At 40.3% G+C, this 17,997-nt stretch overlaps 1 protein-coding gene across 3 annotated transcripts in view; it reads right to left on the bottom strand.

Annotated features, from left to right (window-relative positions):
• Window positions 1-17,997, bottom strand: part of CENPF (centromere protein F) — a 74,072-nt gene that overhangs the window by 12,577 nt on the left and 43,498 nt on the right. For 2 of the 3 annotated variants that reach the window (XM_015450019.3, XM_005540834.4), the window contains 6 exons: window positions 15,047-15,223; window positions 13,927-14,088; window positions 11,498-11,660; window positions 9,493-9,969; window positions 7,881-8,059; window positions 2,313-3,288 (listed from right to left, as the gene is read on the bottom strand). In XM_015450019.3, coding sequence (XP_015305505.3) covers window positions 3,085-3,288; window positions 7,881-8,059; window positions 9,493-9,969; window positions 11,498-11,660; window positions 13,927-14,088; window positions 15,047-15,223 — 1,362 coding nt within the window. In that variant the 3' untranslated portion in view covers window positions 2,313-3,084. Of the gene's footprint in view, window positions 1-2,312; window positions 3,289-7,880; window positions 8,060-9,492; window positions 9,970-11,497; window positions 11,661-13,926; window positions 14,089-15,046; window positions 15,224-17,997 lie in introns of those variants that run through there. The other variant, XM_015450025.4, reaches the window with a different exon arrangement.

Raw genomic sequence — 17,997 nt, 5'->3', positions numbered from 1 at the left:
ATTAGGCAAGATCTCCCCAGGCCTATGAGTGAGAAGTTTGACCTCTGTCTCTTACCTCACAAAGGTAAAAGCTTCAGCACACATGAAAATACCTTGTAAAATTTGAGACTTTCCATCCAGTATTTTAAGTAGTTGAGCCAAAGCTAAAGTGAGTAGTAGCATTAGATACATAGCTGGGCCTGCGGGTAGGATGGCAGCTTCAGGTCGTCAGACTTTTCAAATGAGAACAGCCAGGCTCTTCTGAAGCACTCAAGGCTCTCTTCTCTCCTCAGTGAATTAGCATACAACCCCTTCCCCTTCAAAGAGAAGACAGCTTATATGAACAGAAGCGGGAGAGCACATAACTCTCAACTACCAAGTAGTAGTTAACAATTTTAGGTACTTACTGTCCTCTTCAAAAATAATTGTATCCCCCTCCTTAACTACAGAAGAGAAATATGAAAAACATGCTAATGATCAGTGCAACTTCTGACTGTGGTGCAATAAACCTATGGCTTACAAGAACTCATCAGTTTATTTACTATTTAAATTTCTTTCATGACATACTGCCCACAGCGTGAAGGATTCTGGAAGAACCTGGAAATTCTAAAATAACAATTGGTGTTGAGTCATGCTAAAAGAAGTTAGAAACGTTTGCAGACTCAAACCACTTGGAAGGTGGAAGAGGTCTCCCCTCCTTGAGTTAGGGGTCCCCAGGAAGAAGTGCCCTGACTTCTTCCCAGGTGCAAACAAATCTGTGAAAATTTAGTAGTCCCAACAAAATAAATAAACTGGGATCAAATGAGAAAAATCACAAATAAATCTCAAAGAAGGCAAGTGAGAGGGTGAGGGGAGGAGTGTCTTAAGAAATAGAAATCATGCTACATTTAAAGTTTGGTTTCTATTTCTTTCTTATTGAAGATGCAGTCCCCTTAGACTACCAGCAACTCCCAATAACACAAAGGTCCATTTCAGCTCTTATACAACATTTACGGTAAAAGAATCATCTCAACCAAGCTCCTCATTGTACAGATGAGAATCTGATTCCCAGATCTCGGAACTTGATTCATTTTCCCATATGATTTGTCAGCATCTCACTCATGACTCAACTGGTTTATAAGGTACTTCAAATTTGGAACAGTAGCATGTTTACTTTTCATCCCATATGCAGCTCAGCTCATAGCAGAACAAGTATTGTTATCTTGAGGAAAAGAATAATGTCTTGGCTGTCCACTTACAAGATTTTGAACAATTCTCTACAATTATAAAAATGGTCGAGACCAGCCTGGCCAGCATGATGAAACTCCATCTCTACTAAAAATACAAAAAAATTAGCCAGGCGTGGTGGCACATGCCTGTAGTCCCAGCTACCTGGGAGGCTGAGGCAGGAGAATGGCGTGAACCCGGGAGGCGGAGTTTGCAGTGAGCCGAGATCATGCCACTGCACTCCAGCCTAGCGACAGAGCAAGACTCCGTATCAAAAAAAAAAAAAAAAAAAAAAAGGCAAGTATCCAAGTAACAAGAGCAGCAGCTATGGCACACCTAGGAAAAAAACGAAGAGATGCTTTCAAGGACCCATGACGCTACCCGGCAAAGCCTACTCAGTGGAATCTTCCAGTCGCTGGAGACAGCCAATAAAGCTGATGGCTTAATCCCAACAATGTCTGCTCGGGGTCATGACGCCCTTGAGCACATGGTGGCCCTGGGATGATTTATGGTGAGGATATTGCACCAGACCTCAACCCCAAGCAACTGAAGAAACAAGAGGAAAGTCAGGATATCACTTTCAGCTGATGAATACTAAGTAGCTTAATATTATTGAAGCATTATCCAACAACAGAGGCCACCTTGCAAAGGACAACTTTTAAATATAAATGATGGTGCTTATCGAGGTTTGTGCATCGATCTGGACTGAAAGCCAGGAACAAATGATCTTTTACTAGCGCATGTCCTGGGAAACTTTTTTACCCTGATTCAAGGATGTAAGAACTTGTTCAAATGTTTTTGGATCTGACATGGCTCATAATGCCTGCATGCTTTCAAAACTCTGTTATCATCAATAAGCTAGGAAACACCACATACCTGTATCCTTGATGATGTGGTTTAATGGAGACACAGAATGTAGGAGCCACTGGGCTGGACATCTTATATTCCCACATACTCCTTATGACCTATATTCCAAATTGTGTCTTTTAATACAACTAAATATGCTAGGATCGTTTGTTTAAAGATCTGTATCATTTGTTCAAACATTTTTACTTATATAAGAGGCTGTTGTAGTTAGCAAGAAATAGTACCAATATTCGTAATACCTTTACACTTAGGAATCACTCTTACAGAAAACGAAGGTGACTATTTTATTAGAAAACAAAGGCTACATGTTAATACATCACCAGATACAAGAATGCATACCAAAGAGCTGTAAAAAATTGGTCTAAAAACAGAAAAAAGCACAATGACAGACACATGGTATAGCACACCTCTAGGAACCCTGCAGCCCTAATTGGAAATAAATACATACCCACACACACATATGTACAGGTTACATAAGCAAAGATGTCTAAAACAGATTGCAAGAGAAAGATAAACACTCCTACATGTATATGTGTGCCCGTTTTCCTTAAAAACACATAACATGCTTTTCCTTCATTTTACTCAGCTCTGAGAAATTCCTGATCCAAAACTATTTCATGCCTAATACTACAGATACAATATCATAAAGCAAAAGTCTACATTTTCCTAGGAGCTGTTAATTGGAAGTATAAAATGTGTTCTGCATTTTTTTTTAGTGTAAAATGCACATACATTGTTATATAGTGCTTGTCATTTTAATTGTAACATATTACCAAAAAGCTTTATACACATAGCTTTATACTATTTACATTACAGTAGAGGAATGTCAATGCTACTAGGTGAGCAGTGCTTCCAAACTTTTTCAATACTTACACATGGGAGATCTAAATAGTACAATATATTCAAGACTTCTAAGGAATTGTTTTCTCCTCACTGATAAAGCTCTCCCTGGCTAAAGAAAAGTCCCTGTAGGCAGAACCTTATCTATTTAATGACTGGCGCCTCCCAGGGGTACTGACACACAAAGTGTCTTCACTGGACCTTACAGTTCTCACTGCCCTTGGGCTCCAGTCCAACTTTGGGGTGGGGGGCGAGTCGGCCTCGCTTGACCCTCAGGCCCTCTCTGGGGCTGTCAGTCGGACTTCTCTCAGGAAGATTATTGACCAGGAGAGATTTCGTGGTGGGTTCTCGGAGGATGGTGTCTGAATCCACTGGGCTCTGCTGAGCAACCTTGACCTGCCACAAAACATCTCTGTTAGAGGTTCAATCACACTCACACTTCCACAACATGAAAAATAAAGCACTATGTCACTAAGTTTTAAATTAAGTTCTTCTTCTCTAGGAGTTATATATAATTGTAGTATTCCCTCTTCCCTGAGAACAGGCCCCATCTAACAGACAAGTCAGGAGGATATCAGGGACAATCTCTAACTAAAGTCATCAGACTTCCCATGGCACCTCTAATGGCAAAGACTATGCCCTATTTACCTACGTATCTCTGGTGCCCACAACATGCTTGACCACATGGTACACGTCCAGTGAATTCCTAAGTGAAAAACCTGCCTCCGTTGTCCTAACTAGCCATTTCTGTTGTTTAAAACAAGCATAACCCAAATGAGTAATACTACCTCCACAGGGTGGAAAATTTTAAAATGACTGAGGACCTGTTCAGGGTATTTTAATCATTCTCCCTTTGTGGCTGGTTGTTTCCATATTGAATTGGGACTAGAGCAGAAGGACAGCTATCTAACAATAAAGTCCAGAAGAATAAATCCCCTCTCAAACATCCTGCCTTTTAAGAGAAAAAGATATCTCAGAAAATTTGAAACTTTAAGTAGACGAGAGAGTGAGGTAACTGGTGAGTGAAGATTTGTTGAAATTGGGTCAGGCTCAGTGGCTCACATCTATAATCCCAGCTACTCAGGAGGCTGAGGCAGGAGGATCACTTGAGCCCAGGAGTTTGAGGCTACAGTGAGCCGCAACAGTGACACTGCATTCCAGCCGGGGGGACACAGCAAGATTTAAAAAAACAAACAAAAAAAAAATTGAAATTTATATAGTAGTGAAAAAAGGTACAGGGTCAAAAAAGAGAAAAAAGAGCAAGAAAAATGAAGTATAGGAAAGCTTCACCTAACCAAAGTTAAAGGCAAGAGTGGAAGATTCAAATAGGAAGATTTTTCAAAGAGAAAGGAGAAGGGCCTCTTGCATAATGGACACAAGGATCTGTGTCCAGCACAGACGCTGAGAAGTAACTACGTGACAGACACTCCCTCAGCAACTGACTTCCAGGGATCTCCTTCTGATGCGAGAAGAAAAGGGAATGAAAATTATTTTCCCATTTATATTCTTTCCATAGGAAGCATGTGGTTTGAAAAAGGCAGTTAAATACTTTTCATTACATGAAACATAGTAAATCCGGCCAACAGATCAAATCCCAGGAAAGCTCACTTCTCCCTCAGAGTGTGTCCAGGACACTGAAAAGACGCAGCCTTGGAAGGTCAGGACTTAATGGAAAATTACCATCCATGGAAAGTTGAAGGAAAAAAATAAAACAGAGTTTTGCTGGTACTTTTTTTTTTTTTTTAAAGAGAAATAGTGATTCCAAAGACAAGGTTTCCCTGGAACCCACCAGATGTACAAGAAACAAATCTGTAGGTTTGCCATTTAAAAAGAGAAAAAGAGACAGATACCCCATAGGAAATAGAAAGTTTGAGCCTGTAAGACTCTTTATCCCAATCAAATGGCTAATGTCCACTCTTTTTGGCTTCTCCCCTCTAGACTCAATTTCTGATACTGAAGACACTGTAGTTGTGATCAGAATTTAGACTGTGGATTTGACTCTCCTGTTGGTTAGTTAACTTCAGAATGGTCTCTAACCAGACAAAGTCAAATTCACCAAGTATTTAATCTATTAAGATAGTACATCCTCCTAGAATAACACAAAGGAGGGAAAAAAATAGTGCATGCATGCATACTCTAATTGTCTTATAAATGATTCTGCAGTTGCAATAGGGAGAGGGCAAATATGCAGACAGTTCAGTGAAAATGACCCTCACAAGTAGGAAAAAAATGCAAGACCCCCACAAAACTAACATCCACCATCCATGATGGGCTCTACAGCTTACTGGCCGGTCCTCTGGGAACTGATAGCAAAGCCCAGGTTCAGGAGATCAGGTCTACGACTGCTGTCTCCCTTGTTCCCAACAAACGAGGGGTTCCTGAGCTTATCCATCCCAGTGACATAATAGAGAATGATCCTTACCTAATGTGCATTTTGCCCATTTTTTCCCCTTTGAACTTGTCAGATGTCACTAAAGGTCTTGCTAAACGACCTAGGAAACTGTCTCTCATCACCCAGCCAGTCACCTCAAAGGAGAACTCACAACCCTGAGTTTCTAAGCAACCACTTTGGGAAATAATACCTTGTTCTAGATTTTTAAAACTAAGTGATGAAATACGCTTAACAGATGAGGCAGCAAGCATTTTACAGGGGACTCAGAGAAGGCTGAATTAAATTAAAAATTACTGGGCTAGGTTTTGAAGAGTTTGAATCTAATCACGAAGTCTCTTACAACTGCTCTCAAAAGGCCCCCCTCCACATTTGCAAGTGCACAACATTGCTTAGCAATTCATAACTGCTGGTGCCTACTGCATGTAGTTAATGCACTGAACAAAATCTACGGAAACCATGGTTACTACTCCCTACTCAGCAGATTCAACAGCAGTGAGGAGAGCAGGCCCCCTAGCGTGCAAAGCTCTTTTTCCTAGATAGTAAGTCTGAACGCCACATGCAAACTGCTTTTACCCTCAGTTCTTCACAAAAGAAAAAAAATGACTCGTGATGATTTCATAAGACCATTTCCTAGCATGCCTTTATAAACATCTATTAATACAATCACTTCAGGACATTCACAGTTCCATTCATTCAGTGAATATTTGTTGAATGTCAGACACTGCATTAGACATAAACTATAGATGTAATCAGTAACCTCACAGAACTCGGATTGCAAATCAGAAGACAGATATTTAAACAAGAGATTACAATAAAGTGAGTTACCTAAAAAGAGTGGAGGCACAGAGTACCAGCTGTATGTCATGGTTTTCTGTTCTAAGAGAGTCAGAAAAATACTTCATTTGACCTCCATAAGTGTGAGACAAATAGGAATGGATGTTACTTTTTACTGAGGTTTGGGAAAGGGTGGCTCCCAGTCGCCCTTCTAAGAAAATGGCATGGCCCATATCAGGACCCTAAACCTGACTCCTCCTGTATCCAGTATCCAGTAGATATCTTGTAGCTGATAGCTTTGGACAAGTTTGGTAGCTCCACTGTTTAGAGGCACTAGTTGCTTAAAGGAGAAGCTGTTCTCATGTTCATTGGAAAGTCAGTACATTCAGTATATTAAATATATATTCTCCAGTATATACTTCAGTATTTTGTTGTTGGCAGCATGCAAAAGTTAAATCCAAATGTGAGTGAGAGAGAGAATTTGGTAGGGGAGGGGAGAAAAAATTGCACAAAATGGTAGAATATTTCTAATAAGAGTAACAAATGGGTCCACTTCAGTGAAAGAAAATCTCAGATCATTCTTCTTCATACTTGAATAAAAATTTTATTATAATGTATTTATTATAATCATAATGTATATTATTCATTACTAAGTATAACTCCTTAATGCTTATAGCTCTTATACATCAACAAAAACAAATTTGCAAACCTGTTGTTGTGATGTTCAGATTAAGAAATCTAAATATATTGTACTCTTGAGATCGCCCACGTGTAACCACCAATGTGTTCACATTTGGTATCCCAAATCCTAAGAACGTGTTTGCTCACTTATGAATTATCACATTACACAAATAGGGGTTATTACACTTTCAAAGCTTTGTTTTCTGGTTCAAGGTTATCAGATCGCATACTTGATCAAACTCTGACAAGTGAGCAATCAAGGTAAAATCACAGACTGTTCAAACTCTTTGAAGTTATTCCAGCAACTTCCAAAAATATTCCCCTAGTCCCCAGTCTGACAAACACTGGTATCGTAGAAAGATCAAGACTGTGGAGGTGAGAGGAAGAGGAAGCAGGGGTTCACACTGGGAGGTTAAATCTTTATGAGTCTCACGATTTTCACTCTTTTATAATACCACTTACTGTGAGACTTCAATAAAATGAGAAAGATAAATAAAATGCATATACTATGCATACTTAAATGGTAGCTGCTGGTATGGATCATAGTAACAGGAATAAAGATCTGTTAAGCAAATATTCTCTATGCTCTACATAACATCTTCTGGGACGTTGTAGGGTGCACAGAGGTCACTAAGATCCTTTTGATCCTCAACAATCAAAATAGAGAAAGAAATCCATAAACAGAGTTCCTTTCATTAGATATCTATTGAAATATGCGCTTCCTTTTTTAAAAGAAAGTAAAGGATTAATAAAAACAATAAAAAATTCGCAGCTGGAGGCAGGTAAGTGAGAGTAAAGTTTGAAACTAATACCAGTGGCAAAAAGGAAAATTACCTCTTCAAATCCTTCATCAGTAACACCTGAAACTTTCTTAGAAATCCACCGAGTTTTTAATGTAACAATGCCATTTTCCGTCAAACTACGTATAAATGGCCTGTTGACTCAAGCATGAGATCATGTACCCTGATACTGTAATGCTCACCCGGTCACTTGCTCACTACTGACTGACTGACACCACACCAAGAAGGTCAGACTTTTTGAAAGGGCTCCTGAATCAGGGGGTGCAGCGTCCAATCCTCACCCAGGTAATACTGCAATTTTCTGGATCTCAAACAGTAGATGGATGTTGACGGTAGTTTACCTTTTGTGATCTGCTGCCACCAGCTGTTGGTTTGGAGGACTCTGCAAGATTTTCTTTGCCGAGACTCAGTGGGGATAGCGCTAACTTCTGTGCAGCCAGGCGGGGGCTGGTCCGGGTTGCCATGGTTGTTCTCCGCAGGATATATGGGCTAGTCTTTCCTGTCGGGATGTCAGCAAACCCTAAGGGCAAAAAAGCTAACTGTCAGCACTGCTAGGTCCAATTCTATCTACAATGGAAAAGATATTCATTAGGTGGTTTTAACAAGGATAATGTAAACTCCAAAAAATACTTTGTCCTAGCCACTTTGGTCAATGGATTACACTTCACAGTTGCTCTGGGAGTCACCAAATTGAATCAAGTAACAAACAGGTTTTTTCTTATTAGAAACATAGAAAATAACAATGGGAAAAGAAGGGGAAAATAATACTACACAGAAAAAGTTTTTTCTGCTTCTATCTTCTACATGGATGTTTTCCTTTGCATTTTTCTAAGATCTAAAGAATGCCAGCAGGCCTTATCGTAAAATTGGGTTGGGGGAAAAAGGAGAGTACAATGCAAAAATAAAATATATATATAAAAGAAAGGCAAGTGCTTGTTTAAAGGGGGAAAATGTAAAATGGTAACAGCTACTTCAGGCGAGCACTCTAATGTAGGTGGGAGGAGAGAAACTGACCTTCCTAAAGGTGACTTCACCCTCACTCGCGTTGTCTCTTTCCACAAAAGAAAGTGACATGACTTTTGATGACCCAGGAAAGAAAGTCAATCCCAGGGATACTAAGAGTTAATTGTATCAACACACACTCCAGAACTGCATTCAGGGCTAACTAAAGCAGCATTTGTTTTTGTTTTTCACACACTACATATAAAAATTACCAGTGAAAGATAGATAACTACTTTGGGGCTAGAGTTACTCAGAACAATGTTTTTCAAACCATCTATGGCACAGAATCAGTTTAGATATTTGGGGGCGGAAGGGGGTCAAAGAATTTCCAATCTGCTGTGGAATAATATTTTTGTATAATATAATGAGAACAAATCAATAGAAAAAATGATATGTGCTTGGATGTTACAAAAATATCAAGTTGCTATGAAAATTTCTAAAGTCCTACTTAATTACAATACATTGTTTCAATCAGGAACCAATAACAAACAGTTCCTAGACTGGCACCAGTCCTTGGGCCAGACTTGGGAGAAAACCAAGTTTAAAAAAACAAAACAAAGTGTAGTCAGTGGCTCCAGCCAGGAGGCCAGCATCACAGGGTGGACCCTCCAGCTCACCTGCTAGCTAGGTCAGACATGACCAAAGGGTAGGAAGCCCTGAAGGGCGTCCTTGATTTAACCATTTTTTTCAGCATTCAAATAACAAATTCTAAACAGATTTTAGACAGTCATTTTACCAATCTACCAGCTCTTTTGTTAATATGACACAAATAATGAGATCCCAGAGGAAAATATATGCCTCATCCATTTAAAAGCAGACTATTGTTTATGAACATCAATGAGATTATTGCACAATAATGTAAAAAAGCAAATACTTTTGTCTTTTTATATGTGAACCATTACATGGAATTTCAAAAGAACACAAATAATTTTGTTTTAAAATTAGGCATACCTTTCTTTACAACTTCGGGAAGTCCCTCTGGCTCAAACTGAGTACCTTCTGTGTCTTCTGCAGGGTGAATACCACTCATGACTGCTTTCTTGCTTTTTTTAGAAAAGGTCTCTGGAGTAGAAGGTGTTGGTCCTCTACCATTCTCCCATATCCCACTGGACCTTTGCCTCTTGCCTGAAGCTTTTTTCTGGCCAGATGATAACCTCTTTTCAGCAGCAGAAAGGATTGGAGATGGTCCTGGAACAACTGGATCTAGCAAAGGAGACCCTCGGGAATCTGGTTTAGATTGCTGTGAACAGAGATGGGCCACTTGTGTCTCTAACATCTCTTTAGCTTTCTCTAACTTTTCGTGGCTTATAAGCAAGGAACAGTACTTATCCAAGTATTCGTCTGCCTCCTTGGTTTTTTCTTCAAGAGCCTCTTTTAGTTCTTTGATCTCAGTAGTTAATTCATCGACCTTGATATCCATAACAGTACCTGTCCAAAGTAAAGCAACACATCATGTGTGACTTGATGCTTCTCTAGTTAACAATGGGCATTGTGAAGCAGATAATCTTAGACGTGTTCTTTCTTTGATTTTTTTGAAGAGGTAAGGGAGATATATCAGTATATGTTCTTATAGTTCAAACAACTCTTGTTTGGGAGGTATCATATCACATCAATGTATTCTAGGCCTATGACATTCCTTGGGACAGCTTAAATAAAACCCACCAAAATCTCAAACTCGTATTTCAGTCAACTCACTAAGCTTTCTTGTAACGCCAGTTATGTGCAATCAAATAAATCCATTTTTTACATCCTTATTTTCCCCAGTCCATTCTGTCTACCATAAGTGGATGAACAGAAGTCAGTAAAGATTATGAAGCTTCTGTTGTATGGCTTTGGGAGACAAGATTCTAACAAATGATCAGGCAAATTCCAAAAAACCTCTGAAAGTATTTGAAGACAAGGCAGGGTCTGACGAAGAAGGGTTTAGGGGAACACTATAAAGGTGGGAATCTTGGTCAACTTGTAGCTGCCGTGGGTGTTATTAAATCCATTAGAAAAATCCCCTGAAGCCCCAATCTACCCTGAGCACTGTTTCCAACAGGGAAGACTGTTGACCCACACCCTACCATGCTACAGACCAGGGAAGCCAGTCAGATTATGCTTGTCATCATCTATCCACACAGTAAGCACATGGCACTCCAGGGGCATAAGTGGATAAAAATGACAATGAGAGTTATCATTTCTTTCCTTTTCTATTTTCCCACACAACTAAAAATATGCCTCCCACCCTCACCTGTTCCCTTTAGTTGACCCATACAATGGACTGAGGATAACCAGAATCAGCTATTTATAAATTACCAAAGCCAACTCTGATGCCAATCTTTTGACAAAGAAACCACGCAGCTGAACATCAACATGAAAAACTCTTCTTAGAATGGCTCATGAGGAAAAAGTACCACCAGGGTTTTTTTGCATGTTTTATAGAACAGAAGATGCGATAATTCTATTTCAAAATGGCTTCATTCAGGTCAAGCATGGTGGCTCCTGCCTGTAATCCCAGCACTTTGGGAGGCCGAGGTGGGCAGATTGCTTGAGCCTAGAAATTCAAGACCAGCCTGGGCAACATGGAAAAACCTTGTCTCTACAAAAAAATACAAAAATTAGTCGGGCGTGGTGGCGCCTGCCTACATATCTCCAGCTACTCGGGAGGCTGAGGTGAGAGGATCCCTTGGAGGTCGAGGCGCCATGAGCCATAATGGCACCACTGCACTCCCGTCTGGGTGACACAGCAAGATCCTGTCTCAAAACCAAAACAAAAAAAAGGCTTCATTCTGAATTCTATAATGATCCCAAGATAAGCACAAAATTCAGAAATTGGAAAATGGATTAATGGTAAAAAATCAGCACTCAGTAATAGAACACAGCACTAAAAATAGTTCCTAAGCACGCACACCATGTGTTATTCCACTATTGGAAAAGAGTGCTGGCTAGTTGATGTGGCCCAGTTAACACCCACCTGTTTTCTGCTTCTCCTGTGCAGCTTGAAGTTTAGATAGTTCTTTCTGCAATATCTCCTTTTCCTCTTCCAGTTGTTTACAGGATTTGATCAACAACTTTATTTTCCCCTGGGCACGTTCATTTTCCTTCTTCAACTGATTTACATATTTCAGATTGTCCATCTACAAAATGAAAGTAATTCCATTTAAAAACTTGAATTTCTTTTTATAAGTATATGGAAAAATAATTATGAGATATAAGATTCATATATTGTAAATTTAAGAATTATTAGATTCAATACAAAACATCTAAAGATGCGCAAAACCATTCACCTTCTCTACTCAGTTTCCTAAGTCTCCCCAGCTGAGAATGTGGTTTTGTCATTCTCTTTCTTAGTATCACAAGTATAAACTATGGTTCCTGAGATGTCTATACTAAGTGCCCATTATGTCTATATTTATCCAGTGGGAATCACACTGGATTACTGGGCAGGGGAGACAAGGAACACATTCTTGGTGGGTCCAAAATTCTCAATGAGACAATTGTGTTCCCATTTGTAATCGCACTGTTACAGTTTCAATACCTGCCTTGGTATTTGTTTTAGCTATACCACGTGAAGGCCAAATGATATTAGAGCTCACTATACAAATTTAGATTGTATTATGGCTTGAGTAGAAAGACAATAGAATGGTGGGAGAATTGTGTCCTCATATACTTCTCAGTAGTACAAGTTCACATTCTTATTCATAATTCCCAAATCAAAAAAAGAGCTATGAAAATGATTTAGAGGCAAAACCCAACCTGAACAGATATTAAAGGTGTTTACAGTCTTTATTAATTAATTAATTTATTTATTTTTAAGACAAGATCTCCCTCTGTCACCTAGACTGGAGTGCAGTGGCACCATCATGGCTCACTGCATGACCTCCTGGGCTCAAGCAATCCTCCCACTTCAGTCTCCCACGTATCTGGGACTATAGGTATATGCTATCACAACCATTTTTTTTTTTCTTTTAGAGATGGGGTCTCACTATGTTGCCCAGGCTGGTCTCAAATTCCTGGCCTCAAGTGATCCTCCTGCCCTGGCCCCCCAAAGTGCTGGGATTCTAGGCATGAGTCATCACACCTGGCCCAGTATGTATAGCCTCTATTTATCCTGCCTTGTGAGACTATCCACACATTTTGCTGCAGAAATATGAATTTGATTATGCAATATTATAGCAGATCCCACTGGGATATTATATATGGCATATGCATTATATTATGTAATATATTTTAAAATGCAGAATTCTAAAACCATCTGATATGGCATCATGAATTTCCTAAGAACGACCAAACAGCAGTAGGAGGAGGAAAGGGAATGGGGATGGGGGATGGAGAAGAACCCAGTACCATATTCGTATTGCAAGTAGTTGTTAGAGCTTGGATCTCATCTTTATATTTCATCTTGAAATTATTTATTAGTAACGATGCAGTAAACCTTACCCTTTCAGAACTCGCTACTTCTGATTCCAATCACAAATGAATTAAAGACCCATTTAATTCTATTTCAACAGTGCTACTTATTTCTATTATTAAGCCCAGCATCTCATTTTGTACCAGAAGAACATCATTAATTATTAATGTGATTTTGAATTTTACTACTTTGTATTTAATTGATAAATTTCCTTTACCTTGATAGTTGTATGAGAGCCATAAACATAATAAATTTATACCTAGTTTTCTGTTTGTATATATTCAATTAATGTCAAAATTTTAAAAATATAATCGTCTTCTAAGTAAAACCTTTGCTGGAAGATATTTATTACCCAGGTTCACTATTACACACTGTGGGTATTCATCTTACAAAAAATATCTGTAGGAATCAAAACACCTCCTTTTCCAGGTAGAATTATAGTGGTACCATCTTGAGACTAGCAATCCTGAGATTAGGGTTCAGAACTTCACTCTTCCTTAAAAAAAAAAAAAGCTCTATGATCCTTGCATGAAGAGGAAGAGAAAAATATCCACACATGTCTGCCTGACCAAGGAGCTCTGCCACACTTCGATCTCACCATAAGCCACAGGAGGGTGAATATGGTGACAGTGAAGTTGGAAGACAGCTCGTTCAAGACTTTGGAATTGCCCATCGGACTGTTTTCTATAGCTTAAGAGGCCTGCCCTCATCTGCTGTGTGGCTGCATCTTCAAATCTATCTCAAGAAGTCTTTAACATCCTCTAGTTTGAGAGGATGCATGAGGCAACGGATAGCTTATTCAAGCTATGAGACTGTAGATCACCCACTGATTTTTTTTAAGATAACTCAGCAGGGAACTGATGAATGACATTATTTTTGACTACCAAAAATTTTCATAAAATGAAAATGAAAATATTTAATGCAATACCATTAAAATCACCACCACCTGTATAAACCATTCGAAATCATAAAGCAAAGAAAAGTGAACACACCTTGGTTTTCTTCAATTCCTCCAAAGCCTCAGTAGTAGCTTTCAATGAATTATTGAGCTCTTCTTTACTAGACTTTAAAAGGTCCATCTCCAACTTCTGTGAACTGAGACATTCTTCTTTAGAAGTCAATTTCTCTCGATATGTATGGATTTCTATTTCATACTAGAGCAAAACAAATGAACAACAACAACAAAAAAAAACGTTACTTTAGCCAGAAGGCACAGCCAAAAAAACAAAATTGTAAGAAAAACAAAAAACGGCCGGGCACTGTGGCTCACGCCTGTAATCCTAGCACTTTGGGAGGCCAAGGTGGGCAGATCACGAGGTCAGGAGTTCAAGACTAGCCTGGCCAACACGGTGAAACCCCATCTCTACTAAAAATACAGAAATTAGCTGGGCGTGGTGGCGGGCGCCTGTAATCCCAGCTACTCAGGAGGCTAAGACAGGAGAATTGCTTGAACCCAGGAGGCGGAGGCTACAGTGAGCCAAGATTGTGCCACTGCACTGTAGCCTGGGCGACAGAGCGAGACTCAGTCTCAAAAAAAAAAAAAAAAAGAAAAACAAACAAAAAACCCCTGCCTTTCCAAGGACTATTTTGACTTTGCAACTCTCCTATTATTCTACTCCAAAATGGAAATAATACCTTTTTAAAAAATCAACTGGGCCGGGCACTGTGGCTCACACCTGTAATCCCAGCACTTTGGGAGACCGAGGCGGGCGGATCACGAGGTCAGGAGATCAAGACCATCCTGGCTAACACGGTGAAACCCCATCTTTACTAAAAATACAAAAAATTAGCCGGGCATGGAGGTGGGCGCCTGTAGTCCCAGCTACTCAGGAGGCTGAGGCAGGAGAATGGTGTGAACCCGGGAGGCGGAGTTTGCAGTGAGCCGAGATCGTGCCACTGCACTCCAGCCTAGGCAACAGAGCGAGACTCCATCTCAAAAAAAAAAAAAAAAGAGGGACCTGGGGAAAAGATTGTGAAGTTAATATGACACCTTTTATAAAATTATATAGCACAGTAATAACCCAGAATATTTACTTTTTTGGGGGAAAAAAAAAGCCTTACCATGATCAATACACTCTCCAGCTCCCCCAGTAACCAAACCCCACATTTCACCTGTTTGTTTGTGTCCAAAAGCAAAGCCTGATGTTTCTTTTCAGCTTCATGAAGCAGTAGCTGATATTCAGCTATTTCCTCTCTCACTTTCCCTTCCTTTTCCACCTGGTCCTTCTGCATGCAATCCAGGCTCTTCTTCAATTCACTATTTTCCAGTGTGAGCTCCTTCAATTGATCCTAAACAGAAAAATAATAATGAAATCATAATAGCACTTCCTCACAATTAAGAACCTGGAAATATTTTTAGGAAATAACGAGTACTGTGTGGAAAAAAAATTGTTTATGGGCAAGATAAAATCTGTACAGGGCCGGGCGCGGTGGCTCAAGCCTGTAATCCCAGCACTTTGGGAGGCCGAGACGGGTGGATCACGAGGTCAGGAGATCGAGACCATCCTGGATAACACGGTGAAACCCCGTCTCTACTAAGAAATACAAAAAACTAGCCGGGCGAGGTGGCGGGCGCCTGTAGTCCCAGCTACTCGGGAGGCTGAGGCAGGAGAATGGCGTGAACCCGGGAGGCGGAGCTTGCAATGAGCTGAGATCCGGCCACTGCACTCCAGCCTGGGCTACAGAGCGAGACTCCGTCTCAAAAAAAAAAAAAAAAAAAATCTGTACAGAATAGTGTTATAATTCTTAGCAATGTATTCACTTTTAATTGTGACTTCACCTCCAATGGCACTTTCCTCTGCCCCAGCCCAACCACCTCGCTAGGTCATATCCAGAGACCACAGAAAACCTGAAACCTTGAATTCAAATAAACCACTCTGGGATCACATCTTCCAATGCTTCCAGCCTTGTTTATTAAAGTACTTCCATTGCAATAATTCCTGACCTCATCAACAGAACCACTACCATCTTCATACCAAATCCCCTCTGGCCTTGCATTTTCTTCCTTGACCAGCTCAGACCCCAGGTTCTGTCACTGTAAGAATTTCCTGCCAAATATCCTCCAATCTTTTGCCCCATCCCTTCACTGTGAAGAACTGGCCAGATTCCAACCCTGGAAGCATTTGTCTTCTCCATGCCTGACCCCGAGCAGCTGTCTCTGTATGTTTCTGTATGTGTGGTGTCTACTTCCTCATCTTCAATTATTCAACCTGCTCCAATCGATTCGTCCCAGCTTTTCCTAAAAATGCTTTTCATGGCATCATCAACCTCCATGCTGTAAATTAAAGGCTCACTCTTCTGAGCTCATCTCAATCAACCTCTAAGTAGTATCTGGGGCTGCTGACCACTCCTTCCTTTTGTTGTTGTTGTTGTTGTTGTGATTGTTGCTGTTGCTGTTGTTGTTGTTTGGTTGGTTAGTTTGGCTTAGTTTTCTTGAGACAGGGTCTCACTCTGTTGCCCAAGCTGGAGTGCAGTGGCACAATCATGGCTCGCTGCAGCCTCAGTCTCCAGGGCTCAGGTGATCCCCCACCTCAGCCTCCCAAGAATGCACCACCACGTCTGGCTAATTTTTTTGTATTTTTTGTATAGACAGAGTTTTGCCACGTTGCCCAGACTGGTCTTGAACTTCTGGACTCAAGCTATTAGCCCACCTCAGCCTCCCAAAATGCTGGGATTACAGGCATGACCCACTATACCCAGACACTCCCTCCCTCTTGAGACACTCCTTCCTCTTGATTTCCAGAACATGACACCTCCCTGGTTTGCCTCATCAAGCCTTCTCTCTGTTTTCTTTGCTGGCTCTTCTTCCTCCATCTCACCTTGTGTGCTAGAGTTCCTTCAGGCTAGGCCCTTAAGCCACCTTCTCTTCTCCATCATTTTCTACCATTTCCGTAATTTCTAAACACTCCCTATATGTTGAACTAGCCAAGTGAATATTCCCACCCCAAATCTTTCCTACCCTCTCCATATCCTTCCTACCCCTCCAATCTTTGTGCATGTTATTTTCCATCTGGCTCCAGCCACAATGGTTTACTTTCAATTTCTAAAAAACATACAAAGATCGTTCTAGTCTCAGAGCTTTGACCACACTGCTCTCTAGACCTAGAAGGCTCCCCACTCTGCCTGTTTGTTGCCTAGCTGACTCGTCATCTTGCAGGTGACATCTGCTGACCACCCTATCTAAATCTGCTGACCACCCTATCTAAATTAGGTTGTTTCCTACCCTGATCCCCACATCCCAATTATTCCACAGCAAAGAATCTTATTTGTTTCATTTATAGTATTTATCCGCTTATGATTGTTACATGTTGCCTATTTCATGATTTAATATGTGTCTAGACTCTAAGCTATGCCAGTGCAGGAAATACAGGATAGTTATGGTTCAGCAGTCTATCCCCTGACCTTACTAGCACTTATTATTTACAGAATGAATAAATGAATGAATAAAGCCAGTGCAAACTAACACACTCATATGTATGGGCCTGAGGCCAAACTACTCCTCTCAGTAGTGCTTACACATGAAATACAATAATGACGCACTTGGGAGACTCCCAAGCTACTCAACACCAAAAGAGATTTCAGCAGACGCAATACACAAATAGCATTCGGAGGAACTCCTTCCATGCAGTATGGCCAGAATATTCTCTAAGTCCATTCCTGAGATTCAATGCCAAAACCTTTTTTCATAAATACTATATTTAAAGAAAACAACAAATTTCTCCAACTCTTTATACAGAATATTACATATATCATTTCAAATTTCTGTCATTATTCAGGGTCGCAATCATGACTATCTTATTTTGCTGTTCTTTACTACTCAGGAATGAAGCTGCATGAGGACTAAACAGCTATAGGGAAGTTTACAATTTAATCAGGTATGACAAACAGGTTTCATTTCATCTGCCAGCTCTCCCTGCATGGTAGCAGCTACCCAGGACACAGTGTTAGGAGACTCAGGAGAAAGGGAGGGTATGAATTAGCAATATCTGCTGTGGAAATGGCATTGGGCAGTGGCAGCCCAAGTGCTATAGATGTGCCACATTAACCCTGCCTAAAACTGTGAC

The sequence above is a fragment of the Macaca fascicularis genome, chromosome 1 (genome assembly GCF_037993035.2).
Source record: "Macaca fascicularis isolate 582-1 chromosome 1, T2T-MFA8v1.1".
Classification (NCBI taxonomy): Eukaryota; Metazoa; Chordata; class Mammalia; order Primates; family Cercopithecidae; genus Macaca; species Macaca fascicularis.
This window is presented reverse-complemented; position numbering and strand designations above follow the sequence as displayed.